This window comes from Rattus norvegicus, chromosome 2, assembly GCF_021556685.1.
Source record: "Rattus norvegicus strain SHRSP/BbbUtx chromosome 2, alternate assembly SHRSP_T2T, whole genome shotgun sequence".
NCBI classification, from domain to species: domain Eukaryota; kingdom Metazoa; phylum Chordata; class Mammalia; order Rodentia; family Muridae; genus Rattus; species Rattus norvegicus.
In genome coordinates, this window is record NC_141535.1 from 195,711,191 (window position 1) to 195,738,839 (window position 27,649).

At 39.0% G+C, this 27,649-nt stretch overlaps 1 protein-coding gene and 1 pseudogene across 7 annotated transcripts in view; one reads left to right on the plus strand and one right to left on the minus strand.

Moving 5' to 3' along the window:
• The window catches only part of Chia (chitinase, acidic), a 154,626-nt gene that overhangs the window by 123,670 nt on the left and 3,307 nt on the right, over window positions 1-27,649 (plus strand). For 5 of the 7 annotated variants that reach the window (XM_087614032.1, XM_087614039.1, XM_087614034.1 and 2 more), the window contains 4 exons: window positions 4,685-4,714; window positions 5,200-5,401; window positions 19,445-19,501; window positions 20,238-20,403. In XM_087614032.1, coding sequence (XP_087470158.1) covers window positions 4,685-4,714; window positions 5,200-5,401; window positions 19,445-19,501; window positions 20,238-20,403 — 455 coding nt within the window. 7 annotated transcript variants of the gene reach the window in all.
• Chia-ps1 (chitinase, acidic, pseudogene 1) overlaps window positions 1-27,649 on the minus strand; it is a 264,086-nt pseudogene that overhangs the window by 110,553 nt on the left and 125,884 nt on the right.

A 27,649-nucleotide genomic window follows, 5' to 3' on the forward strand; every position in this document is an offset into this window, starting at 1 on the left:
TAAAGAGAAATTCTGCAAGTAGAGAGGTTTTAACTAGGATGAAATGGGGGCATGAATGAGAGAAGATAATATGTGTGTGTGTATGTATGTATGTATGTATGTACATATGTGTAAGGATCACTAATCCAAATTTAGGATGTATGAAAAACTATGTGGAAATATATTACTCGGTAACCTAATACACATAATTTCTCATAATAATTTTATTAATTATTTAAGAATTTCACATCACAAACTCCTAGCACTCTACTTCCTAGTCCTCCAAGGTCTGCCTTCCCACCCTTATGACCTTCCCACCCAAACAGAAGAGGAAGAAGAAAAGGAGGAGGAGAAGGAGAAGGTAGAGGAGGAAGAAGAATAGGAGGAAGAGTAGGAAGAAGAAGAGGAGAAGGGAATGGGACCAATACACTCACAGAGTATTGTCAAATTCCTGATGGCCTGCCCTAAAGGAAAACTTAATCCTTCCCTACTTGGACCCCCATGAGAATCCATTAGTTGTAGAGAGCCACACTTCAGCATCCTGAGTAGTTTTTAGGAGTTCTCTTTGATGGTTTTCTGTTTAGGCTGTTGCTTTCTAAAGGGGTTGCGGTGCGATGGGAGTAGGGGTTGTCACAGAAGCTTTCTATGTTCATTTTTCACAACTATAATTCTGATGTCATCAATACAATGGGAAAAGTAGCCTCAACACCCTTTACCGTCAGGGGGAACACTGATCATGACTTCCACATGGTTTCTGGTGATAGCACAGATCATGGATTTCCACATGGTCTTCCATATCAGCTTTCTGATACAGACCACAGACACCAACACAGTCCTCTGCTGCTACACAGACCACAGACACCATCATAGTCTTTGTCAGCAGCACAGGCCAAAGGCATAAGCATAGTTTCAGATGGAAACACAGGACACTCACATCAACAAGCCCCCACCCTCTCTCAAGTAACATGGCTTCAGGCAGCAGTACAGACCAGGGACATTAACATGGCCTTTAGAGGTGGTAGGGGCCTCAGATATCATCATAGGTTCTCGCTGCAGTTGAATCATGAACACAGACATGACCCTCAATTTTGACAAGGACTATGGACATTAGCATAGCCTCAGGAGGCAGCTAGAGCAGGGACATCTGAATAGTCTTCATGCTAGAGACATCAACATGGCTCCCAGGTTCTGGAAGACTATGGACATCTGCAAGAACCTTGAACTTCAACAGGGCCTGGGGCAGCAGACCGCAGATATCCAAGTAACCTTCAGTGATCGCATAGACCAGAGAGCCCTTTTGAAGAGGTACAATCCAGAGAATGAGTAATTCTTCATCTTGGACATGTTTGTTGCTTAGAACCAGAGCAATCATGCATCTGGGCAGTATGTTGGGGCTGAGTCAGAGTGCAAGCTCCGGGCTTTCTCTCATACCTATCACCACCTTTGAATCTCTAGTTCCACCTCTCTCCACTGTTCTCTGTTCCATTCCTTTACCTTTCCCACCTCTCTATTTAATATTTGTTTATTGTAGTGGCATTGGAAACTGGAGTGTGTAATACAGCATTTCATATGTATAACATACACACATACATACATGCATGCATGCATACATACATACATACATATATCACACACACACACACCACACAACATGCATACACACACATACACACACAGACAGGGTGTCAGGGGCAGTTTTTGTGTCATTCCTTGCCCTCAATATGATGTCTGCCAACCTGAAGCTCACCAGGCTCGACTTTTATGCTGTGGCCTGCTGGCAGTACTGCTGCCCCACACTCTGTCCCCTAGGAGGACAATGGGCAGCTCCAGCAGCTCCATGTTAGAGGCTGGTTGCCCTTTGGGCCTAGAGGTAGCCCTATTCAGCAGTGACCTGTTTCTGCAGGAGCATCAGGCTGGCACACATCTCCCTGTGTTTTGTGTCAGTGGCCCCAGGGCTCTTCAAGAACAACTTGCATTTGTAGTCTGGGTACAGATTTATAATTCTCTGCCATCTTTCCATCCAATTTTGTGACTCCACAATTTAAAAGTTCTTCTCACAAGACTTGTTTTCCTCCCACTTAGTTGTTTTGGAACTATTGCTTGTCCTACAGACTCCTTTTCTGCTTCTCTATCACCCCTCAGAGCCTTCATGGGGCTCTCAGATTCCCTGGACCTCTGTGGCTTTTACTGCCACTTTTTTATTGTTTCATTTATTTACATTTTAAATGATACCCTTTTCTGGTTCCCCCTGTAAGAGTTCTTCACCCTATCAACCCTCCTCTGAGAGGGTGCTCCCCGCCTCCTCACCTGCACACCCAAAGCTCCCCATTACCTGGGGCATTGAGTCTCTACAGGACAGCACATCCTTTTCCACTAAGGTTAGACAAGACCGTCCTCTACTACCTATGTGCAGGGGACCATGGGCCAGCCCATGTATGCTTTTTGGTAAATGGCTTCATCTCTGTGAACTCTGTGGGGTCTGAGTTAGTTGATACTGACACTTTTGTGCTTTTCCTAAAGATCTCATGTTTGTGGATGATGTTTCCAGAAGCCATTGGTTAAATGAACAAAAATTTCAGTCCTAACCATGGGTTATTTCCTATGGTTGTTAATCAGGAAGGCCATGATACTCCCTGAACAATTCAGGCTATTGCCATTGCTCTTGGTCACCCACTAGAACTATATTGTTAGTTCTTTTTGCTGAAGAAATTACATCCTTTGTCTGTAGGGCACAGAGAAATCAAGTTGGAACTAGGCTGGAAACGTCCAGCTTTCATATTGTGCTGTGTAGGTTGTTGGTGAAGAAAAGCTCTTCCTTTTACAAGCAGTAGGAGATATATGCTTTAATACTGGTCTGTCAGGCAAGATGGTTTCATTAGTACCAGTGTGAGGTGACTGTTATGGGGTTAACCAGTGGCGTTGTGGTTGGATTTGAGGCCAGTATTACAGGAGAGCCTTTATGTTTGGTACAAATCAAGAGTTTGGAAAACCTGTTTCTATTGTTTTGCAAAATGGAAATGGTGTCAGACTGCCTTCTAAATGTTTATGTTTATAGCTATGAATTCGTGCAATAGTCAGGAATAATGAATAAAACATTTTGTCTAAAGTAGAAATCTGCTAGAAGGAATGGTAAATCAGGATTAATTTCCCACTCATAAATTCTTAAACCAAATTACCTTATAGTTTTAACACTTAAGTAAAGGAATAGGGAGAATGTTTAGGAAGCAACCTTTAAAGAGGAAAAGTTCTTTAGGCACAGATTGTACCTTTCACAGATTGTGAAAGTTCCTTAAAAGAAAACAAAAGAAAAGCAGCTAATCATTTCCAAGGGCTTTTGATGTTTACTTTCTAATAACATTCTTTTACACCAGGCATGAAATGTCCACAAAATGAAACAACTTCAGTATATGAACAGGTGTTTGTCCACCTTGGGAACTGCCAAAAAAGCAATTAAGTTTCAAGGTTGTTTCTGTTGGTCTACATGACACTTTTAAGGGGACATGGTGTTAGTTTGTCCATATAGGTCAGGAAAGGTGAGGATAGAGGTGAGAAATCTGAGTAGGTATGTCTGCAGGGGAGATCTGTGAATTTAGTGATTAGTCACGCACACATTTTGCTTAAGCCCTGACCTTTTAGAAACCCTTGTGATAACTAGGCACTCAGGTGGTATAAAAAGCCATTTGAAGTTCTGCTGGAGCAGTACTGAAGACAACATGGCCAAGCTCATTCTTGTCACAGGTGAGTCTGTAGTCAGAGCTAGACCTTTGGCCTTGCTGTGTGTCCTTTCCTCTTAGGATCTCATAACCAGGAAACAGTCAGTGTGTGATACCTCTGACCTTTTCATTTCTTTCTTCTCATCGCAAATGTTCTTTCCTCATACGATCAGCCTTTCTCTTGCTCTCTAGCATGGTGCTAAAAGAAAGTCTCATTGTCTTTCAGTACTTGTCTTTTTTTCTGTCATTTCTAGCCATTCATTTTCCTACACATCTTCCTGTACTACCTGCCTTAAATTGCTATTATGTTTATTTACTTCTCTGTAAGTAGGAAATAGCTCCTTTAGAGATAAAACAAGAACAAAACCAACCAACCAACCAACCAAACAAACAAACCAGTAGCAATATATATATAGAGATATGCAAGTTTGCTTTGCTTTCTTTTGAATTATTTATTTTCTTTTATAATCCTGCTGAGATGATGATAACATGTCACTCCCAGACATTGCATAAGTGGTTGATTTAGTAGTTCCTTAGAGCCAATTCATGTCTAAAACTTACAAGCTACTCTAAATTTGTGTTTTAAAAACTTTGTTATGCTCTGAAGCCTTTTTCAAAGGTATTCTAAAGCCTGGTATATAAAAGATGCTGAGATAAGTGGCCCAGTTCTCTTGACAGTGATTCAAACTTGTGGTCCCCACACTCAAGTGGCACGAAGTTCTCTAGATCCAGGGCAGCTTCACTCAGAGTAGGCATCACATTTACAAAAATTATGGTGCAGAATGTAGAATAGGATAGTGACCATTTTTGACCAAATGGTAAAGTGTAGATCAAAGAATGTTTACTGAAAAGATCACCCCTTTACACAACTGAAAAGTTTCACTTGGGCTGCCACAACACATGGTAAGCAGGATGGACCATAAAGCTCTAGAATTATATCCTAGACGATTCAGGCAACTGCTTCAGAATAAATATCTGTTTTCTGTTTCTAGGTCTGGTTCTTCTGCTGAATGTTCAGCTGGGTAAGTTGCTGATTCCATGTTTTACTTTTGACAAAACAACTACCATAAAGCTTAAATATCTTAATTTGTACAATGCAACTGTCTGATTAATAAAATTAAGTAAAAATACATTCCAGAATTATTATATTTGGAAAAAGGTACCAGGAGATAAAACATATTAGAGACATGGGTTTGCCTTATGGCAGGAGTAGACTCTTAACTCAGCTGTTACTGCTAGTCTTTATAGTGTGACCACCTAAGAGTTGTAAATTCTCAGCCACTGGTTTTTATAGGACCACTGAGCTTCATGAACTATGGTCATTTTTGTTTCAAGATCCCCAAATGTATTTTTATCATCTCTTGATTTATGTGTAAGAGTGTTCACAGTAGACACTTACACTTAGAAATCAGGGCTCTGAGGCATGGAGGGAAACAGAAGCAGAACTCAAACTGCTTTCACAGTACCAAATACACCAGAACATCATACTTTTTCCTGATCACCACAGGGTCTGCCTACAATCTGGTATGCTACTTCACCAACTGGGCCCAGTATCGGCCAGGCCTGGGGAGTTTCAAGCCTGATGACATTAATCCCTGCCTGTGTACTCACCTGATCTATGCCTTTGCTGGGATGCAGAACAATCAAATCACCACCATAGAATGGAATGATGTTACTCTCTATAAAGCTTTCAATGACTTGAAAAACAGGTAAAAGAGAGGGGTAAATAGATACCTACATTATAACTTTTGGATCAGTAGTTACTAGCACCATTGCTTTTGAAGATGTTATTCCTAACTGAAAGATTTGTGATATGTAACAGATCAAAGCTCGCTTGCTCTATCTATCTATCTATCTATCTATCTATCTATCTATCTATCTATCTATCTATCTATCATCTATCTAATTTACTTATTTTAAAATTAATTTTAAGAATTTGTATAATGTATTCAAATCATACTATTGTCTTCCCAAGCCCTCCTAGATGCTCCCCCTTTCTCTACCTATGCAACCTAGTGTCCTTGTTTTTGTTTTAAACCCATTTTTGATATAATTAGTGCTGTCAATATATTTTTGGGTATGTGGGCATCCACTGCAGTAAAGTTTAGTAAGGTTTACCTACTAGGAGTCACACCCTTCAGAAAAACAGATCTCCCAGAGGCTATCAATTGGCACTAGTGGCTTCAGATAGGGATAGGACCTTTTGCCAACCTTCCCTTTCGTGATAATATTCTGTCTGCCCTGAGGTTGTGGATATGTTGGTACATGCTGTTATAACTACTATGAATTCATATGCACAACTTCTTGAGTATGGAAAACACTTTTCTTGTAGTCTGCTGTCTCTGTTTCCTACAGTCTCTCTACCCTCTCTTCTGTAATTATTCCATTTCATTTTTGGCCTGGTCCACATGACGAAACTCATATGTGGCATCATCACCAGGGTAAGGACCTTCCTTGTTATGTTTTTGTTGACACAACCACGTGCATGTATTGATGTTCTGAAATAAGCACAAACTGTGGTGTGGTTCATATGAAAATTAGCAAATATTATTCACATGTTTTTATGATAAAACATTTTAAATAAACTTCTAATGCTTTTTAAAATACTACACAGTGCTAGGAATTATAGAAACAATGTTTAAAGATGAGCTCTTGAACTTTTTCTTCCTGTTTCACTAAAGTTTGTATTTGTTAAGCAACATCTCTTTAATCCTCCCTTCTACTTCTTAAATCTGGTAACTTCAATATGTTAGTTTTGCTTCATTATATTATATTTTATTTTGCTATGCTTGGCTGTTATATCTTAGAAGTGTGTTCTTTTGTAATGAAAGACAGAAATAGAGTATATCCAAGGGGAGGGGGAGGGATGGAGGAAAACTGAAAGGGGTAGAGGGAGGAGAAGCTATAATCAGGATATTTGTATGAGAAAAGAATTTATTTTTCATAAAAGGAAAAATCCTTCCATCTACTTTTGTGAGTTCAAATATTTTAGAATATTTTGCTTATGATATTTTTCTCATGATATGTTGTTATTCTGTGCCTTCTTTCAGATAACACGTTATCTTTTAGATTTAAAGATGTTATATTTCACTCCTTTTATGATTAAATAATATAACTCATTGCATGTCATAGCACATACTGTCTTAAAACTTTATTCTTTGATGGACACTTACAGTAATTGGATAACCAAAATGAATACTACACTGAATATGAAAGTGTTAGTGTCTGTCTGAAGCATTAGTTTTGCTTCATTATATTATATTTTATTTTGCTATGCAAATAAATAATTCTTAATAAGCAAAACTTATTAAGAATGTTGCTAGGCTTTACCTTTAAATTTATTCAGGAATCTCCTCACTTATGTATAATGTCTACAGACATTTACATTACACCAACTTCATTCAAATGTTTTCCGTATTCTCTACATAATTGACAATACCTGTTATTTACCCCTGTTTGGTAAGAAACACTATGAATAGGATTTTAGTTTGCATTTATCTTATATGTAATGAATTATCTCTTTTTATATACCTTGGGGCGTTTATACACTTTTAGAAAAATGACTACTCAGGGTTTTGCTCATCTTAGAATTAGGTTACTTTTTTCCTTGTTACTGAGCCAAGTTCTTGATATATTTGTGTCAGCCCATGTCTGCTTCTCCCTCAAGGAAACCAGGCCTATTGTACACTGGCTGGAGGAAGGGATGCTTAACCGGCACAGGTCCATGCTTTGCAACATCTCAGTAGGCAATGAGTGTATGGACAATATAAACACTAAGAACAGCTTCAGAGAACTGGTTCATTTATTGGGGGTGGCGGTTGTGGGAAAGGGCTATTTATGCCGCTGGGGAGGTGGCCAGGGTCTCTGGGGCAAGGGTTGTGTGTCTCTGACTCATTGACCAGGCTAGGGGTGTTAGATGATTCATCTGCATACCCAGAGGCTGTAGGGGCTGGGTGTGTGTAGGGAAACCTTATGAAGTCAGACAAGGAGTGAAGCTTGATAACTGTCAAGGTAACAAATTCTTACTAGGGTTGATGGCAGGGCAGCTGACTTTATGGCATGAGGTTGAGAAGGGGAAGGTAGCCAACTCCTGCCATCCTTATCAGAAGAAACCAGTGTTGGAGCTCCTTTGACTCTTCCTCCATAACCCTGGGCAATTATGGACCCATGTATTTGGCATACATCCTTTAACAAAATAAATGGTATATAGATATCTTCTCTCATTCTTTAATCTGAATAATCAATCTAACTCAAGATCTAGTCAAGATCATGGGCATATACTAAGTGGACTCTATATCTTACTGTTCATCCATGGTCATTGCTATGCTACTCATAATAGTCAGAAATAGGAAAAGCTTAGAGGTTCATCAACTGATAGACAATGAAATACAGCACATTTATACATTCTCATATTCAGTTGACAAGAAAAATGAAATCAACAGTTTACAAACCCTCATTCTGAGCAAGGTACCTCAGATTTAAAGGACAGACATTGCATATTATCTCCTATATATGAATGTTAGATCTCAAGCTTTATATATGTGCCAAAGATTAGCTTCAACACATCAGGTCCTCAGGGGAATGTGTGGAGTTAGCAATTAATCACTCAGCAGACTTTTCTCTGACAGAACAAAACTTAATTCTCTAGGGGTCAGTGAAAAACGGTAGAAACACAGACACACACATACACAACACACACACACGCACACACACACACACACACACACACAGAGTGGATGAAGCAAGGCTCTAACAACTTTTTCTTTTTTCTTTTTTTTACACTCCAGATTTTATTCCCCTCCTGGTCCACCCTCCAACAGTTTCACATTCCACATCTCCTCCCAACCACCTATGTCTCCAGAAGGATGTCTCCACCCCACCAACCCTGCCATACCTTTAAACTTCCTAGGGCCTCCAGTCTCTTGAGGGTTAGGGTTATCTTCTTTGACTTAACCAGACCTGGGAGTCCTGGGCTGTATATGTGTTGGAGGGTTCATTTCAGCTGGTATATGCTGCTTGGTTGGTGATCCAGTGTCTGAGAGATCTCAGGGGTCCAGGTTAATTGAGACTGCTGGTCCTCCTACAGGTAACCCTCTTCCTCAGCTTCCTCCAGCTTTTCCCTGATTCAACCAGAGGGGGCAGCAGCTTCTATTCATTGGTTGAGTGCACATTATCTGCATCTGACTCTTTCAGCTGCTTGTTGGGTCTTTTGGAGGGCTGTCATGATAGGTCCCTTTTTGTGAGCACCCCATAGCATCAGTAATGGTGTCAGGTCTTGGGATTTCCCCTTGAGCTGGATCCCACTTTAGGCCTGTCATTGGACCTTCTTTTCCTCAGGCTTTTCTCCATTTCCATCCATGCACTTCTTTTAGACATGAAGAATTATGGGTTAGAACTTTGACTGTGGGATAGCAACCCCATCCCTCAGTTTATGCCCTGTCTTTCTGCTGGAGGTAGGTTCAATAAGTTCCCTTTCCCCACTGTATGCTATTTCATCTAGAGTGCCCCCTTGAGTCCTGAGGTTCTCTTACTTCCCAGTTCTCTGGTACATTCTGGAGGGTCCTCCTAACCTCCTTCCTCCCAAGGTTGTCTGTTTCCATTCTTTCTTTTGGCCCTCAGGGCTTCAGTTCATTTCCCCACCCAATACCAGATCATGTTCTCCTTTCCACCCACCCAGATCACATTTCCCTCTCCTGTCCCTCCATCCCTCCCTACAGTGGTTGCTTTCTTCTCCCTCCCAAGTGGGACCAAGGCATCCTCAGTTGAGCCCTCAGCTTGTTGATCTTTTTGAGTTCCGTGGACTGTATCTTGGGTATTCTGTACTTTTTTGGGGGCTAATATCCACTTATTAGTCAGAACTTACTGTGCATGTCTTTTTGGGTCTGAGTTACCTTGATCAGGACCTAAAGATCCAGAAATACCACTCTTGGGAATATACCCAAAAGACGCCCCACCATGCCACAGTGGCACATGTTCTACTATGTTCATAGTGGCCTTATTTGTGATAACCAGAACTTGGAAACAACCTAGATGTCCCATGATACACAAAATGTGGTTCATTTACACAGTGGAATACTTACTACTCAGCTATTAAGAATGAGGACATCCTCAGTTTTGCAGGCAAATGGATGGAATTAGAATAAGATGGCCATTTTCAATATGTTAATCCTATCAACCCATGAGCATGAAAGAGATTTTCATCTTCTGATATCTTCTTCAATTTTTTTTCTTCATGGACTTAAAGTTCTTGTCATACAGATTTTTCATTTGCTTAGTTAGAGTTAAACCAATATATTTTATATTATTTGTGGCTATTGTGAATGACGTTGTTTCCATAATATCTTTTTGGCCATTTATCATTGGTATAAAGGTGGGCTACTAATTTCTTTGAGTTAATTTTACATCCTATCATTCAGCTGTAGAAGTTCTCTGGTAGAATTTGAGGGATTGCTTATGTATTATCTCATATTATCCACAAATAGTAATAATTTGAATTCTTCCTTTTCAATTTGTACCCTCTTGATCTCCTTTCATTGTCTTATTGCCCCAGCTAGAACTTTCATTACAATACTCAATAGATAGGTAGAGATCAGGCAGCCATGTTCCTGCAATCTTGTCCCTGATTTTAGTGAAATTAAGTTTTTCTCTATTTTGTTCAATCTTGCCTATTGTTCAATCTTACCTATATATTTCTTTGTTTATATATAGGTATGTGCCTTGTATCCATGTTCTCTCTAATACTTTAAATATGAAGTGGTGTTGAATTTTGTCAAAGGCATCTAATGAGATGATCCTATGATTTTTTTCTTTCAGTTTGTCTTTATAGTGTATTATATTGATGGGTTTTCATCCATCCCTGTGTCTCTGGCATGAAGCCTACTTGACTGTGGGAAATGATGTTTTCGATGTGTTGTTGGATTTGATTTTGTGAATTTTTGTGTATTATTGCATCAATGTTCATAAGAAAAATTGGTGTGAAGTTCTCTTTCTTGATTTTTTGTGTCTTTTAGGTATCAGGGTAACTGTGGCCTCGCAGAATGAATTAGTTAGTATTCCTTCTGTTTCTATTGTGAAATACTTTGAGGAGTATTGTTATTAGCTCTTCTTTGAAAGTCTGGTAGGATTTTGCACTAAACCCATCAAGCCTGGGCTATTTTTGGTTAGGAGACTTCTAATGACTGCTTCTATTTCCTTAGGGATTATAGGACTTTAGATAGTTTTCTTAATCTTGGTTTAGCTTTGGTAAGTGGTAGCTGTCATGAAAATCATCCATTTCATTTAGATTTTTTCCAATTTTATGGAATATAGGATTTTGAATTAACACCTAATGATTCTTTTCATCTGTTTTTGTTGGTGCATTTCCCTTTTCATTTCTTATTTTGTTAATTTGGATACTGTCTCAGTGCATTTTATTTAGTTTGACTAAGGATTTATCTATCTTGTTGATTTTCTCAAAGAACCAGCTCCTGTTTTTCATGAGTTTTTATTGTGCTTTTCCCCCTAACTGATTGACTTCAGCCCTGAGTTTGTCTATTTCCTGCTATCTATTCCTCTTGGGTGTATGTGCCTCTTTTAGTTCTGGATATTACAGATATGCTGTTAAGTTTTTAGTATAAGAAGATGAGATCTCTCCAATTTCTTTATGAAGGCACTTAGTGTTAAGAATTTTCCTTTAAGGATTACTGAGGTCCCAGCAGGCAAGGACATTGGGGTGGGAGTGGGGCTCTGGGTCTCATCTATGTGTAGAGATTTAGCTGACCTCCTGGGAGTCAGGTAGAGTGTTGAGTGGATATGGTGTGTTGATCTCTGACTGCTGCAGGTTTATTTGTGGACTGGAAGCTGTATGCATTGTTTTTACATTTACACATCCAGTTTGACCAACACTATTTATTGAACATGTTTTTTTTCCAGTGTTATTTTGGACTTCTCTATAAATATTATATGTCCATTGGTGTGTGAGTTTACTTCTGGGTTTTCTGCTTTTATGTCAATACCATGAAAGTTTGATTACTATGTCTATAATACAACTTGAAATCAGGAATGATAGTATGTCTAACAGTTCTTCTATTGTTGATGATTGTTTTAGCTATTCTGTTTTTCTTCCATATGAAACTGAGAATTGTCCTTGAAAGGTTTGAAAAGAAGTGTGCTGGAATTTGATGGGAATTACATTGAATCTGTAGGTCGTTTTTGGTAGAATAGCCATTTTTACAATGTTAATCCAAGTGATCCATAAGCATGGGGGATATTTACATCTTCTGATATGTTTTTCAATGTCCTTCTTAAAGATTTGAAGCTTTTATCATATGTCTTTGACTTACTTGAGTAGTCAAAGGTTACCCCAAGGTATTTTATATTACTTGATGTTATGGGAAGAATGTTGTTTCACTGATCTCTTTCTAAATTACTTTGTCATTTGTATGTAGGAAGGGTAATGATATTTTAAGTTAGTCTTGTATCCATCTACTTTGCTGAATAGGATTTCTCAGTTGTATGAGTTCTCTGGTGAAATTTTATGGTCACTTACATATACTATCATATCACCTGCAAATAAAGATACTTTGACTTATTCCTTTCCACTTTGTACACCTGTGATCTCCTTAAGTTGTCTTGTTGGTCTATCTAAAACATCAAGTTCTATGCTTAATATATATTGAAAAAAATAGACAACTTTGATTCTGATTTCAGTGGAATTGCTTTGAGTTGTTTTCCACTTAATTTTATGTTGGCTACATGGTTGATGTACATTACCTGATATATCCCTTGTTTTCTTGTATCCTTTCATGGGTTTTATTATGAAGGGGTGTGGGATATTTGTCAAAGGTCTTTTCTGCATCAAGTCAGATGTTCTTGTTTTTTTAAAAAACCTTTCATTTATTGATTTTTGTATATTGAGCCATCCCTGCGTTTCTAGGATGAAGCTTATTTAAACATTGCGGATGATCTTTTTGGTGTTCTTGGATTCAGTTCACAACTATTTTATTGAGTATTTTTTGCACACATGCTTTAAAAAAAGTTAGTCCATAATTCTCTTTCTCTGTTGAGTTGTTTGTGTATCAGTATAATAAAATGATTTTGGTACAGTTCTTTCTGTTTCTATTTTGTGGAATGATTTGCAGAGTATTGATGTTATCTCTTCTTTGAAATTCTTATAGAATTTTGTGCTAAAACCATCTGTCCCTGGGATTTTATTGGGGGATTTTTCATGACTGTCTCCTTTTTCACTAGGATTTATAGGTTTTAAAAAATTGTTCATCTCACTTTTATTTAACTTTAATAAGTAGTACCTATTGAGGAAACTAGTCATTTCCTTTATATTTTCCATTTTGGTAGAGTATATGTTTTTAAACTATGTTCTTAAGATTTTCTGAATTTCCTCAGCATTTGTTGTTATGTCCTTTTCCTTGATGATTTTGTTAATTCTCTCTGTGTTTTAGTCAGTTTGGACTAGGATTTGTCCATCTTATGATTTTCTCAAACAGCTAACTATTTGTTTTATTGATTCTTTGCATTAATAACTTTCTTTCTATTTAATTGACTTTAGACCTCAGTTTATTTTCACTGTTACTCTACTAGGTTTGATTACTTCTTTTCTTCTAGAATTTTTGGTGTGCTGTTAACCTGCTAGTATGAGATCTCTCCAACTTCCTCTTAACACTGCTTTCATTGTGTCTCATAAGTTTGTTTATGTTATATACTCATTTTCATTGAATCCTTGTAAGTCTTTAATTTCCTTATTTCTGTCTTGACCCAGTTTTCATTCAGTTTCTGAGTTTGTAGGATTTTTGTTGTTTCTGTTGTTGAAACAACAGAAATTGAAATTGAAAGTTCCTGATAGTCTGCTAGAATTCAGGAAGTTATTTAAATTTTCTTATATCTGCTGAGACTCGCTTTGTGTTCAAGTATGTGTTCAATTTTGGAGAAAATTATGAGAGGTACAGAATAGGAGGTATATTACATTGGGTTTGAATAAAATGTTCAGGAAATATTTCTTAGGTTCAGTTGGTTTAGCATTTGTTAGCTACAATATTTTTCTGTTTGGTTTTGTCTTGATGACGTTTATTTTTGAGTACGTGATATTAAAGTCTCACTATCTGTGAGAAGATAATATAATATGTGATTAATAGTGTAGTAATCTTTCCTTTGCAAATGTGGGTCCCTTTGTTTTTGGAGCACAGATATTAAGAATTGGAAGGTCATTTTGGTGGATCTCTCCTTTGATGAGTATAAAGTGTTCTTTCCTATCTTCTTCAAATATGTTTGATTTGAAGTTTATGTTAGATATTACAATGACTCCACCAGATTTTATCTTAGGCCCATTTTCTTGGAATATCTTTTTCTACCTCTTTACTCTGAGATAAAGTCTATCTTTGATATTACTTATTATTATAAGCAGCAGAAGGATGGATCCTGTTTTTCCATCCAATATGTTAGCCTATGCCTTTTTATTTGGGCATCGAATCCATTAACATTTGAGAGCTATCAATGACCAATGACTTCTTATTCCTCTTATTTTGTTGTTGTTATTGTTGTTGGAGTATGTGTGTGTGTGTGCGTGTGTGTGTGTGTGTGTGTGTGTGTGTGTGTGTGTGTGTGTGTGTGTGTGCTTCCCTTATTCCTTTTGTTTTCATAGATGTAGTTTACCTCCTAGGGTTGGAACTTTTCTTCTGTCACCTTTTGTAGGACTGGATTGTGGACAGGTGTTGCTTATTCTTTTTTCTCCTTAATTAACTAATTGATTGCTCTTTAAACAAGTAATCAATCAATCAATCAATTAATCAATTAGTCGATTAATCTTATATCCCAATAACAGCTTACCCTCTCCTCTCTTCCCAGTTTCTCCCTTTTACTTCCCCTCCTTCTAGTCCCCCTTTCTCTTTAGTGAAGGTCAGGCCTCCCATAGATACCAACACAATTTGGCATATTAAGCTGCAGTAGGGATAAGTGCATTTTCACCTATTGATGTTGGACAAGGCAGCCCAGTTAAGGGAAAGAGATTTAAAGGCAGGCAACAGAGTCAGAGAAAGCCACTGCTCTAATACATATTGTTCAAATTTGACATTATGGTGGAATATCTTATTTTCTTCATCTATGGTAATTGAATGTTTTGCTGGGTATAGTAGTCTAGGCTGGCAGTTGTGGTCTCTTCCAGTCTGTAAGATGTTCATGCTCTTCATCTTCTAAAGTCTCCATTGTGAAATCAGGTATAATTCTAATAGTTCTGCTTTTATGTTACTTGGTCTTTTCTTCCTTGCAGCTTCTAATATTTTTCTTTGTTTTGAATGGTTAATGTTTTTATTATTATGTGGTGGTGGTTGTAGGTATATTTGGCATTCTGCAAGCTTGTACCTTTATAGTTTCTGTAGTTCCTGTTTGTTTATCCTATTTTCAGAAGTCCTTCAGTTTTTGTTTTCTTTATTGCTTCTGTTTCCATTTTCTGATCTTGAACTGTTTTATTCAAGTTCATCAACTCTTTGATTTCTTTTTCTCGGATATCTTTAAGGGATTTATTCATTTCCTCCAGTTTTTGCTTATCTTTTCCACAATTTCTTTAAGATATTTATTCATTTCCCCTTGGGGAATCTTTACCATTTTCATAAAGATGGTTTGATGGTTGCTTTCTTGTGCTTTAGCTGAGTTAGGATATTCTGGGATTTCCATAGTAGGATAGCTTGGCTCTGATGGGGACACATTATCCTGGCTGTTGTTGATTGTGTTCTTACAGTGGTACATAGGAATATGGTTCAGAGATAATTATAGTTATAAGTAGTAATTTCTGAGTTTGTCTTTGATGGGTGTCTTTTCCCCATTGACTTCTGTTTCCTCTCTGGTCTTCTGACTGGAGTGGCCTGTAGTTGAGTAGTTGTTCATTACTCAAGTTGGGGCCTAGAGTTCTGGTGCCAGGCATAGCCTCTGGTTCAGCCAGTGGCCCTCAGCAGATTTTGGAGGCAGGATGTGGTATTGGAGCTGTATGTCATGACTGGAGCTATGTTACAGGGAACTGAATAGGGACAGTGTTGTGGTGGGTGGACTATCTGCTGTTGTTTTGGTGGCTACTATGTTTGTTGGTACAGAAGGGTGCCTCTTCTGGAGTTGAGGGCTGGGATATGGTCAAAAGGAGGGCGAGTTGCCACGGGATTGGCAAGCAATGAGAAAGTGGGACAGTTCACACACAACCAGCCAACCTGGAATTCTGGTGGGTGGCTTGGCCTCTGGTGTGATAGGAGGCTTCTACCCGAGTTGGGTTCTGAGAATATGATGACAAGTGGAGGAAAGGCAGTTAGGGGAAGGCTGAGCAGGCACTGAGGGAATATAAGTAGTCTGTGGTTAGGCCATTTTCCTGAGGCTGTAGGTGCGTTGTGGCTTCTGGTCCCAACTCAAAATCTTATGCACCAAATAAAACTTCAAGTGGCAAGAGTAGGTTACACTGTATTAAATCAGCAGCCAAAAGGGTCCCTACCCAATCGCCTCAATCACAGTCTATTACTAAGGCTGTTCATTATTTTCTACAATGTAATGGTAAGGCTCTATGAGTACACCATCACTTATATCATCAAATATGGAGAAATCAAGCTGGTATCAAACTAGAATGTTTACCTCTCCCACCTAGAATTCCTGACGCTGGAAGTTACTGTAAGGTATAGAGAAAGGTAACCATTGATATCACCCAGCTATAAACCCTGCGATCTACATATTGTGTCCTTTCTCTGTTGTCTTTATTCCTTTTCTGTGTAGTAGTTTTAATTTTATATAATTCCATTGCCCTTTTGCACTTGCTATCTATGTTTCCAGTGATGCTTCAATTAACTTATATTAACAAAATAAAGGATAAAATATGATTATGCTTAAGTAACATTTAACATTTTATCTGAGGGAAGGGCAATGAGCTAATTATGCTTTTAAAGTTATATGTAGCACAAATATTGCTAGCAATAAGTCTAACAATTATATAATTCTGATTTCTCTGCATATCCCTGACCTTATTTATGAAGATAATACAAAGAGCTTTTGTAAACAAAGTTTCAATAGTGGAAAAATAGCTCAAATAACTCAAGTAAATAGCACCACATCAGTACTACCATGAATAATTTGAGCAGGCCCAATATCATAAACAGAAATGTTATTTTAAATGGCAGGACCCATGGATTTAAATATTTCTTTGTTAAGTGCTTTCTCAGCATCTAATGAGATGATCATGTGGTTTTCCCTTTGAGTTTGTTTATATAGTGAATTACATTGATAGATTTCCATATATTGAACCATCCCTGTATCCTTGGGATGAAGCCTACTTGATCATGATGGATGATCATTTTGATGACTTGGATTCAGTTTGTGAGTATTTTTGCATCGATATTCATAATGGAAATTGGTCTGAAGTTCTCTTTCTTTGTTGAGTATTTGTGTGGTTTAGGTATAAGCATAATTGTGGCTTCATTGAAGAAATGAGGTAGTGATGCTTTTGTTTCTATTTTGTGGAATAGTTTAGACAGTATTGTATGAGGTCTTCTATGAAGATCTGATAGAATTCTTCACTAAACCCATCTGGTCCTGGGCTATTTTTGGTTGGGAGACTTTTAATAATTGCTTGTATTTCTTTAAGAGTTATGGGACAGTTTAGATGATTAATCTAATCCCGATTTAACTTTGGTAGCTGGTATCTGTATAGAACATTGTCCATTTCCCCTAGACTTTCCAGTTTTGTTAAATAAAAACTTTCATTGTAGGATCTGATGATTTTTTGAATTTCCTCAGATTCTGTTGTTATGACTCCCTTTTCACTTATGACTTTGTCAATTTGGATACTCTCTCCATGCCTTCTGGTTAGTCTGGCTAGGGGTTTATATCTTTTGTGAATTTTTTGAAAGAAACAGCTCCTGGTTTTGTTGATTTTTTGTACAGTTCTTTTTGTTTCTACTTGGTTGAGGTTGGGAGGTAGGGTGGGTGAATAGAAGAAGGGGAATGGGGAATGGATAAAGGCTTTATGAATGGGAAGCTAGGAAATGGGATAACATTTGAATTGTAAATAAAAATATCAATAAAACAAAGAAAAAAGAAGAAAAAGTGGGAAAGAGCCTAAAACACACGGGCATTGGGGAAATTTTCCTGAACAGAGAACCAATGGCTTATGCTCTAAGATCAAGAATCGACAAATGGGACTTCATAAAATTGCAAAGCCTCTGTAAGCAAAGGACATTGTCATTAGGACAAAATATCAACCAACAGATTGGGAAAAGATCTTTACTAATCCTACATCTGATAGACAGCTGTTATCTAAAATATAAAAGAACCGAAGAAGTTAGACTTCAGAGAATCAAATAACCCTATTAAAAATGGGATACAGAGTTAAACAAAGAACTCACAGCTGAGGAATATTGAATGGCTGAGAAGCACCTAAAGAAATGTTCAACATCCCTAGTCATCAAGGAAATGCAAATTAGAACAACCCTGAGATTCCACCTCACACCAGTCAGAATGGCTAAGATCAAAAACTCAGGTGACAACAGATGATGGGAAGGATGTGGAAGAAGAGGAACACTCTTCCATTGTTGGTGGGATTGCAAGCTGGTACAACCATTCTGGAAATCAGTCTGGGTGTTCCTCAGAAAATTAGACATTCCACTACCTTAGGACCCAGCTATACTACTCCTGGGCACACACCCAAAGATGCTCTAACATACAACAAAGACACATGCTCCACTATGTTCATAGCAGCCTTATTTATAATGGCCAGAAGCTGGAAAGAACCCAGACATTCTTCAACAGAGGATAAGAAAATGTGGTACATTTAAAACAATGAAGTACTACTCAGCTATTAAAAACAATGCCTTTATGAAATTCATAGGCAATGGATGGAACTAGAAAATATCATCCTGAGTGAGCCAACCCAATCCCCAAAAAACACACATGGTATACACTCACTAATAAGTGGATATTAGTCCAAAAGCTTGAATTACCCAAGATATAATTCACAGATTTCATGAAGCTCAATAAAGAGTACAACCAAAGTACAGATGGTTTAGTCCTTCTTAAAAGGGGGAACAAAAATATTCATAGGAGGAGATATGGAGAAAAAGTTTGGAGCAGAGCCTGAAAGAATGGTCATTCAGAGCCTGCCCCACCTGGGGATCCAGCCCGTATACATGCAGCCCCCAAACCCAGACAATATTGCTGATGCCAAGAAGTGCATGCTGACAGGAGCCTGATAGAGCTGTCTCCTGAGAGACTCTTCCAGAACATGATAAATACAGAGGTGAATGTTAGCAGACAACTAGCTGAGAACAGGGTCCCCCATTGGAGGAGTTAGAGAAAGGATTGAAGGACCTGAAAGGCCTTGCAATCCCATTAGAGCAACAATACCAACCAACTAGAGCTCCCAGAGACTAAAGCACCATCCAAAGAATACACATGGACAGACCCATGGCTCCAGCTGCATATGTAGCAGAGGATGGCCTTGTTGGGTACCTTGGTCTTCCCATGGCTGGAACCCCCAGTGTAGGGGAATATCAGGGCAGGGAGGTGGGAAGGAGTGGGGGTTGTGGGCAACACCCTCCTGAAGAAGGGGTATGGGGTATGGGGTATGGGGTATGGGGTATGGGGTATGGGGTATGGGGTATGGGGTATGGGGTATGGGGTATGGGGTATGGGGTAGGGGTTTATGAATGGGAAACCAAGAGAGAGGGATAACATTTGAAATGTAAATAAAATAATCAAATAAAAATAAATAATTTTTTTGTTTATCTTTTGCTTTATAGGAACAGCAAACTGAAAACTCTCCTGGCAATTGGAGGTTGGAACTTTGGAACTGCTCCGTAAGTTCTCTCTAGAGAACCACTTGTTTATTTACTATCAAAAACAATATATCATAATCTATGTCCTTTTATACTTCAAAATTTTAGAGCCTGCCGCACCTGGGGATCCAGCCCATATACATGCAGCCCCCAAACCCAGAAAACGGCTATTAAGAAAATCTATTAAATGAAATTTTACTTAATAAATTACTGTATCAGATTATTGATACTTATCGGGAGATTTTAGAATGACTACTTTAGGTTTTACATGGATAAAATTGGATGGATATTTTTGGACACCATTCTAGGAGCTTTAGTTGTCCAGTTAAAAAACATCTTAATGTATACAAAGGCTATAAGATTTGACGAAGGTCCTGTATATCTTTTGTCTGTCTTCCCATGAAAATAAAATGAGACCATATGTAAAATCAAGACTTATTTGAGTAAATATGGACTGGAGGCATATGTGAAGGCAGAATGCTCTGAACTAAATTAGTTGGGTATTCAAAACAACAAAGGCATTTTGGGAAAATGTTTGAACTGGGAGTTGGGAAGGATGGTAAAATAAAGTGAATTCTGAGGTACCATGGCTGGTAAGAATAGTGAATGCAAAGAGAGTCCAGGACAGCCCTGGAACACACTTTAGTCCTCAGTCAGGTCCTGATCAAGGACTGTCAGACAGAAATTGAATTTAAACTATTTTTCCAGTATGTTCAGAACACCAAGGCCTCACTCTGACTGTTTTGCTTTCCCCTAGTTTCACCACCATGGTTTCCACTTCTCAGAACCGCCAGACCTTTATTACCTCAGTCATCAAATTCCTGCGACAGTATGGGTTTGATGGACTGGACCTGGACTGGGAATACCCAGGTTCACGTGGGAGCCCTCCTCAGGACAAGCATCTCTTCACTGTCCTGGTGAAGGTGAGGAAGCCAGGAACAGTTGTTAGGTCTATAATTTTCAAAGTCTATTTCTTTTTCAATGAGGACCAGGTGCTTGCACAATAAAATCAAACTTTTAATATTAGCATAAGAAAGTTCCTTAGATATCACGTACTCCTTGACCCATCAGTGTGCTGCACGTTACTCAGAGTTCACTTCATCTTGACATTTACTAAACGATATAGGCTCCTCAAGCATTATGACCTTCATTATACAGATAAGTAAGGTATTACAAAGGCATACATAATTTGGACATCATACAGCTAGTGTCATAAATACCTCCCATGTCTGTTTGAGATACAATAATTGTCTACTGTTATTGAGTAGTCTATGCTCTGTGCCAGTTATTGGGAATAGGTTAAAACTGAGAATAAGGCAGTCTTGACATTAAAGAACACACATCTGAGGTGGAAAACTGAAGCTTAAGCAACAACTGTAGCACATCTTGATATAAGCTCTGATAAGCTACACTGAATCCAAGGTCTACAGGATCCAAAAGCAAATTCAGAGTCACCTAATTCTTCTCTTGGGTAAGGTCACAAGGAGCTTCTAGGTAAAATGAGGTGGATCATAGTCTTGAGAGAACTTGGTGTTATGTAATTCAGCGCAGATGGAAATGACACAAAAGAAGACAGTTTTTTTTGTGAGCAACTGAGGAGTGAGTTTCAAGCCTCACAGCAAGACAGCAAGAATCAGGTCACCTGCACGTTTTATATTAAGCTAAAAATTAAACTTGCTTAAGGAAAATGGAAATCTTTGAAAAAACGTGCATTGATAAATATGACCAGACTTGTATACTTTGGAATGGTTATTTTGGAATTAATTATGAATTAGGTGTGCAAAGACAGGATAGAGTAGGAAGTCAATGAAATAAGTTAAGCAAGAGGTGACCAAGGTCCCAATGGACCTAGCACTGATGGAAGAAGAGAATATACAGAGAGATATAAAGAGATCAAATATCAGCAGGAATTGTGCTTGACAGAAAAGAATTCCTCTTTTTCTAATTTCAAGAACTAATATTGTTATAGTGCTGCTGATATAGATAGGAAGAATAATGAAAGAACTAGTTAATTTAGCTTTGAATATTAGTATGATATATCCACAATTACCACAATTAATTGAATGAATACCATCCTGGAAGGCATGGCAAAGAACAGCAATTTATATGATTTCCACAGAAAAATAAATGAAGTAATAAATGCAACATCTATGAGGTTTATCAAATTGGGCAAGGAATTGCCAGTGGATAAATTGACCCATAACTTCAGAGCAATAGGAAAATGTTTCTTGAGAACACTGGAAGGAACAGATTGGGCGGTAACCAGAACCCCAGATACAGTATAAGGCAGTGGGCTGCGTGTTAGAATTATCTCCATTTTAAGAAAAGTATTTGTTCCTTTGGATAAAGTATCTTAGCATGCAGCTTCCAAGTGTATAGTCTCCACCATATGAATGAATGTAGTCCACACTACGAACCTGCCAAACACATCATTTCTTGTTACACAGCCTCATCCAGGCAAATCAAGCCCATAAAATCGAGGGCCATGCAAGTAAAGGTTGATCGGCGTTGAGTTCTGGGAAGAGGTTTGGGTTGCAGGTCCAGGCTGAGGGGTGATGATGCAACTTCGTTTTGTAGTTGCATCTGTCAGTTCAGCTGGGGGTAAAGGTTTTCTTTTTGAAATTTCCAGACCAAGCTTGTTAAATCCTGTCCATTTCCTGACATCTTAGTGACATCACCTCAATATGGACTTTAGACTTACTTTCTTCCAAGGTCGATTATTTTCTACATTAATTTATACACCAGGTCATCAGCTGGCTTTGGAGTAACTTCAACGTCAGGTTAACAAGATGCATCAGTGGGTAAAGTACTTTCTTCAGAGCATGAACACCTGAACTCAAATCACCAGAGTCCACGTAAGAGCCAGATGCAGTAACAAACACACAAGCCCAGTGCTCCTAAAGAGGTGGGCAGAGACAGGAGTATACTGGACCCCTGGTACAGCCAGCTTGGTATACACAGTAGCAACAAACAAAACGTGTCTCAAGGAAGGCAGAAAGTAGAAGGTGAGGACTGAAATCTAAGATTGCCACGGGCACTTTCGTTCACACCCATGAACATGAACACATATATATATATATACACACAGAATTTAGAAAATCTAAATTACTTTTATGTGTGTATATATATGTGAGGTACATGTGTGTGAGCTGTCACTTCTCAGACACTGTCAACCTTGATTTTTGAGTCAGTGTCTTACTAGTCTACAAGTCATGGATTAACACAGAATAGCTGACCAGTGAGCACCAGGGATCCATCTCTGTAAGTTTCCTCAGCACTGAGATTAAGAGACATATGCCACTATGTCTTGTTTAGAATTGGTTTTTTTTTGTTTGTGTGGGTTCTGTGGGAATAGCTGTATTGAGCTCAGGTTTTTAGCTTGCATGGCAAGCATATTAATTACAGAGCTGTCTCCACAGCACCACGGTACATTTTTATAAGATAGCTCCAAAGATCAGAAATAGGACCTCTACTCTTAGTTGAACAGGACTGTTATAAGTTGCAACATCTCATCATTGGCTACAGTTCTGCTAACTGAAGTGATACAGAATAAAACCACGCACATTGCAGTATCTGGATTTAACATTTGAAAACACACATAGCATTGTTTATAACTTTCATCCTTCCAAGTAAATGTCTTAGTTTTTCAACACAACCTACATAATTTGGTGTCCCAAATAATGTCCTTGTAAAAGTTCAACTGGCCATAGTGTGTGGATTCATTTCTGGGTCTTCAGTTCAATTACACTGATCTACCTGCCTGTCTCTGTACCAATATCATGTGGTTTATACCACGATTGTTCTATAATACAGCTTGAGGTCAGGGATGATGATTTCCCCAGAAGTTCTTTTATTGTTGAGAATAGTTTTCACTATCCTGGGCTTTTTGCTTTTCCAAATGAATCTGCAAATTGAACTTTCTAATTCTTTGAAGAATTAAGTTGGAATTTTGATTGGGATTGCATTGAATCTGTAGACTGCTTTTGGCAATTTGGCCATTTTTACTGTATTAATCCTGTGAATCCATGAGCATGGGAGATTTTTCTCCCTCCCTTCCTTCCTTCCTTCCTTCCTTCCTTCCTTCCTTCCCTCTCTCTCTCTCTCTCTCTCTCTCTCTCTCTCTCTTTCTTCCTTCCTTCCTTCCTTTCTTTGTTTCTTCCTTCCTTCCTTCCTTAGGGGAGGAAAGAATTTATTTCAGTTTACAGGTTCAGAGTCCATCACAGTAGGAGACCAGGGAAGGAGCTCAAGGCAGGTGTTTGAAACAGAAACTAAAGTGGCACAAATGTCAGCAGGGGAGCGCTGTTCATTGACTAGGTCACATATAGCTAGATTTCTTTTTTATATAAACCATATTGCCTGCCTAGAGTGGTACAGCCAACAGTAGGCTGGATCCTTCTACATCAATTAGCAATTACAAAAGTGCACCACAGACACACCCATAGGCCAAGCAGATGGGGGCAATGTCTCAATTGAGACTCACTCTCCCAGTTGTGTCAAATTGACTAGCAATCACAAACTTTTTTGAGGTATACAAATCATTTTATTTGTATCTATGCCAAATGAAAATGCCATATATACTTTCTATAGGTCCTTAACATCTTTTTTACCTTATTGGATATTTTTTATTTACATTTCGAATGTTATTCCCTTTCCAGGTATATCTATCTTGTTGATTTTCTCATACAACCAGCTCCTTGTTTTGTTGATTCTTTGTATAGTTCTTTTTGTTTCTACTTGGTTGATTTTAGGTCTGAGTTTGATTATTTCTTGCCATCTTCTCCTCTTCTGTGAATTTGCTTCTTTTTCTTCTGGAGCTTTCAGGTGTGCTGTCAAGCTAGTGTATGCTCTCTCCAATTTTTTTACAGGCACTCAGAGCTACGAGTTTTCCTCTTATCACTGCTTTCATTGTAACCCATAATTTGGGTGTGTTGTGCCTTCATTTTTGTTAAATTCTAAAAGTCTTTAATTTCTTTCTTTCTTTCTTCCTTGACCAAGTTATCATTGAATGAAGTGTTGTTCAGCTTCCGCATGTGTGTATGTGTGTGTGTGTGTGTGTGTGTGTGTGTGTGTGTGTGTGTGTGTGTGCTTTCTGTTGTTTTTATTGCTATTGAAGGCCAGCCTTGGTCTATGGTGATCTGATAGGTTGCATGGGATTAATTCAGTGTCCTTGTATCTGTTGAGGTTTGTTTTGTGTCTTAGTCTATGGTCAATTTTGGAGAATACACCATTAAGTGCTGAGAAGAAGGTATATTCTTTTGTTTTAGGATGAAATATTTTATAGATTATCTGTTAAATCCATTTGGTTTATAACTTCTGTTATGGTAGAACTGTATTCTGATGATGCCAAGTAGTTTTGGTTTTTGTTGCTTAGGTTCTTGTGCCTGCTTCTCACCATTTGGTTTTCTCTGATGTTAATTGGTCTTGCTGTCTCTGACTGGAGCTTGACCCTGCTATGGGCTTGTGAGCCTATGATCTTAGGAGTGAGAACACTCCTTGGAGACCAGCTCTCTCTGGGCAGGTTTGGAGTCTGGAGTACTGTGGGATAGTCTTAGCTCTAGGCACAGATGGAGATCTGAAGGGTCCTGTCCCAGATTGCTGCATGGTTCCTGTGCCCCGTGCATTCTTGGCATTTCCTTCTTTGGACAGTTAGTGGAACAAAAGTGAGGCCTCACCTGTGTGCTTAGGAGTGAGAGTGCTCCTTGGAAACCAGCTCTATTTCTTTTTTTTTCTTTAGTTTTTTTTTTTTTTACAATCCAGACTTTATCCCCCTCATGTTCTGCCCCCCAACTGCTCCCCATTCCATACCTCCTTTCCCTCACCCTGTCTCCAAGAGGTTGTCCCCACCCTCTTCCCCTATCCTACCAGGCCTTTCTACTCCTTGGGGCCTCAAGTCTTCTGAGAGTTAGGTACATCCTCTGTCACTGAGGCTAGAGCAGGCAGTCCTCTGCCATATATGTGTCATGGGCCTCATATCAGCTGGTGTATCATGCCTGGTTGGTGGCTCAGTGCCTGAGAGATCTCAGGGATTCAGATCAGTTGAGACTGCTGACCTTTCCATGGGGACACCCTCCTCTTCAGCTTCTTCTAGCTTTTCCCCAATTCAACCACAGGAGTCCCCAGCTTCTGTCCATTGCTTGGGTGCTAGTATCTGCATCTGACTCTTTCAGCTACTTGTTGGCCTCTCACAGGGCAGCCATGCTAGGATCCTGTCTGTAAGCACACCACAGCATCAGTGACAGATTCAGGGCCCTGGGCTTCCTCTTGAGCTGGATCCCAATTTGGGCCTAGACATCCTTTCTCTCATGCTCTTTTCCATTTTAGTCCCTGCAGTTTCTTCAGACAGGAACAATTCTGGGTCAGAGCTTTTTACTGTGGGATGGAAACCCTATCCCTCCACTTGATGTCCTGACCCTCTACTGGAGGTAGACTCTTCCACCTTTCCACTGAAGAGCACTTCACCCTCCTTTTGAGTCCCAAAAGTCTTGAACCTCCCAGGTCTCTGGTATATTCTAGAGGGTTCCCCTACCTCCTACTCTCCGAGGTTGCCTGTTTACATTTTTTCTGATGCCCCTCAGGGCTTCAGTTCTGTTACCTTCCCACTACTTGATCATGTTCCCCTTCTCCTACCTGTCTTTTCTCCCACCCAGGTCTCTCCCTCCCTTTACCCTCCAGTGACTGCTTTCTTCTCCCTCACTAGTGGGATTGAGTTATCCTCATTTGGGTCCTTTGACTTGTTAACCTTCTTGAATCCTATGGATTGTGTCTTGTGTATTCTGTACTTTTTTTGGCTAATATCCATTTATTAGTGAGTACACACCATGTATGTCATTTTGGGTCTGAGTTACCTCACTCAGGATGCTATTTTCTAGCTCCATCCATTTGCCTGCAAAACACACGATGTCCTTGTTTTTAATAGCTGAAAAGTATTCCATTGTGTAAATGAACCACATTTTCTATATCCACTCTCCCATTGTGGGACATTTAGGTTATTTCCAGCTTCTGGATATCACAAATAAGGAAGACATCCCCCTGTGGCATGGTGGGCCATCTTTTGGGTATATGCCCAAGAGTGACATATCTGGGTCTTCAGGTAGATCTATTTCCAGTATAAAATTGGATTTAAGGTCATTTTCTTGTGCTTTGTCTGTGTTAGGATATCTAGGGCTTGCTGCAGTTGGATAGCTGACCTCTGGTGGTGTCGTATTATTCTTGCTATTGTTGATTGTATTCTAACACTGGCCTTTAACTACCTTTAATCATTTTGTTGTTGATGTTAGCTTGATGTTCTTGATTTCAGCAGTACTCCTTGGGGGGTGGAGGGAGGTAGAGGCTTGGGTCTGACAAAGGACCACAGGGGACAGCATGCTGCTTATCTCTGCTGGCTTTGCCCCAGGTGGATCTGGAATTCATGAGCAGTCTGACCTAGATGCTTCTGGGCCCTCCAGTCCTCTTTGAGAAGGCAGGCAATGGAGCTTGGGTGGGGAGTGTGCAGCTCACCTCTGCTGTCTCTTCTCCAGGTCAACCAAGGCAACTCTTAAAATGCTTAATTGGGTCTGTTTTACAGTTTCATATGTTTAGTCCATTATTGTCCTGGCAGGAAACATACCATTGTGTAGGCAGACATGGTGCTAGAGAAGGCACTGAATTTTCTACATCTTGATTCCTAGGCAGCAGAGAAATCCTGGGTGCTACACTGGGCATAGCTTGAACATAGGATATCTCAAAGCCCACTCCTCCAAGTGGCCCACACTTCTTCCAGCAAAGCCACATCAACTCCAAGTAGGCCATACCTCCTAAAAGTGTCACTGTCTAGGAGCAAAGCATTCAAATATCCAAGTCTATGGGAGCCATACCTATTAAAACCACCATATACAGAATGTAGGTAAATTAACACCTGTCACTCAGCCATTCCCACCTTCCTCACTGGCTAATTAAGCAATTCATTGAATGATATGTCTGTGTTGCAAGGAGCAACTTTCCAAATTATTGAAAGCTATATAAGTGTACTGAAGAGAGTATATCTTCAAAATGATGTGATTGAAATGATCTTTAACTGGTCATTTGAGATCTTGGATTCCATTAACTTTCTGAGGGACTCTGGTGTCAATTTCCTAACTCCCACATATACTGAATTCTTGTAATTTTTAAATGAATACCATCTATATTATT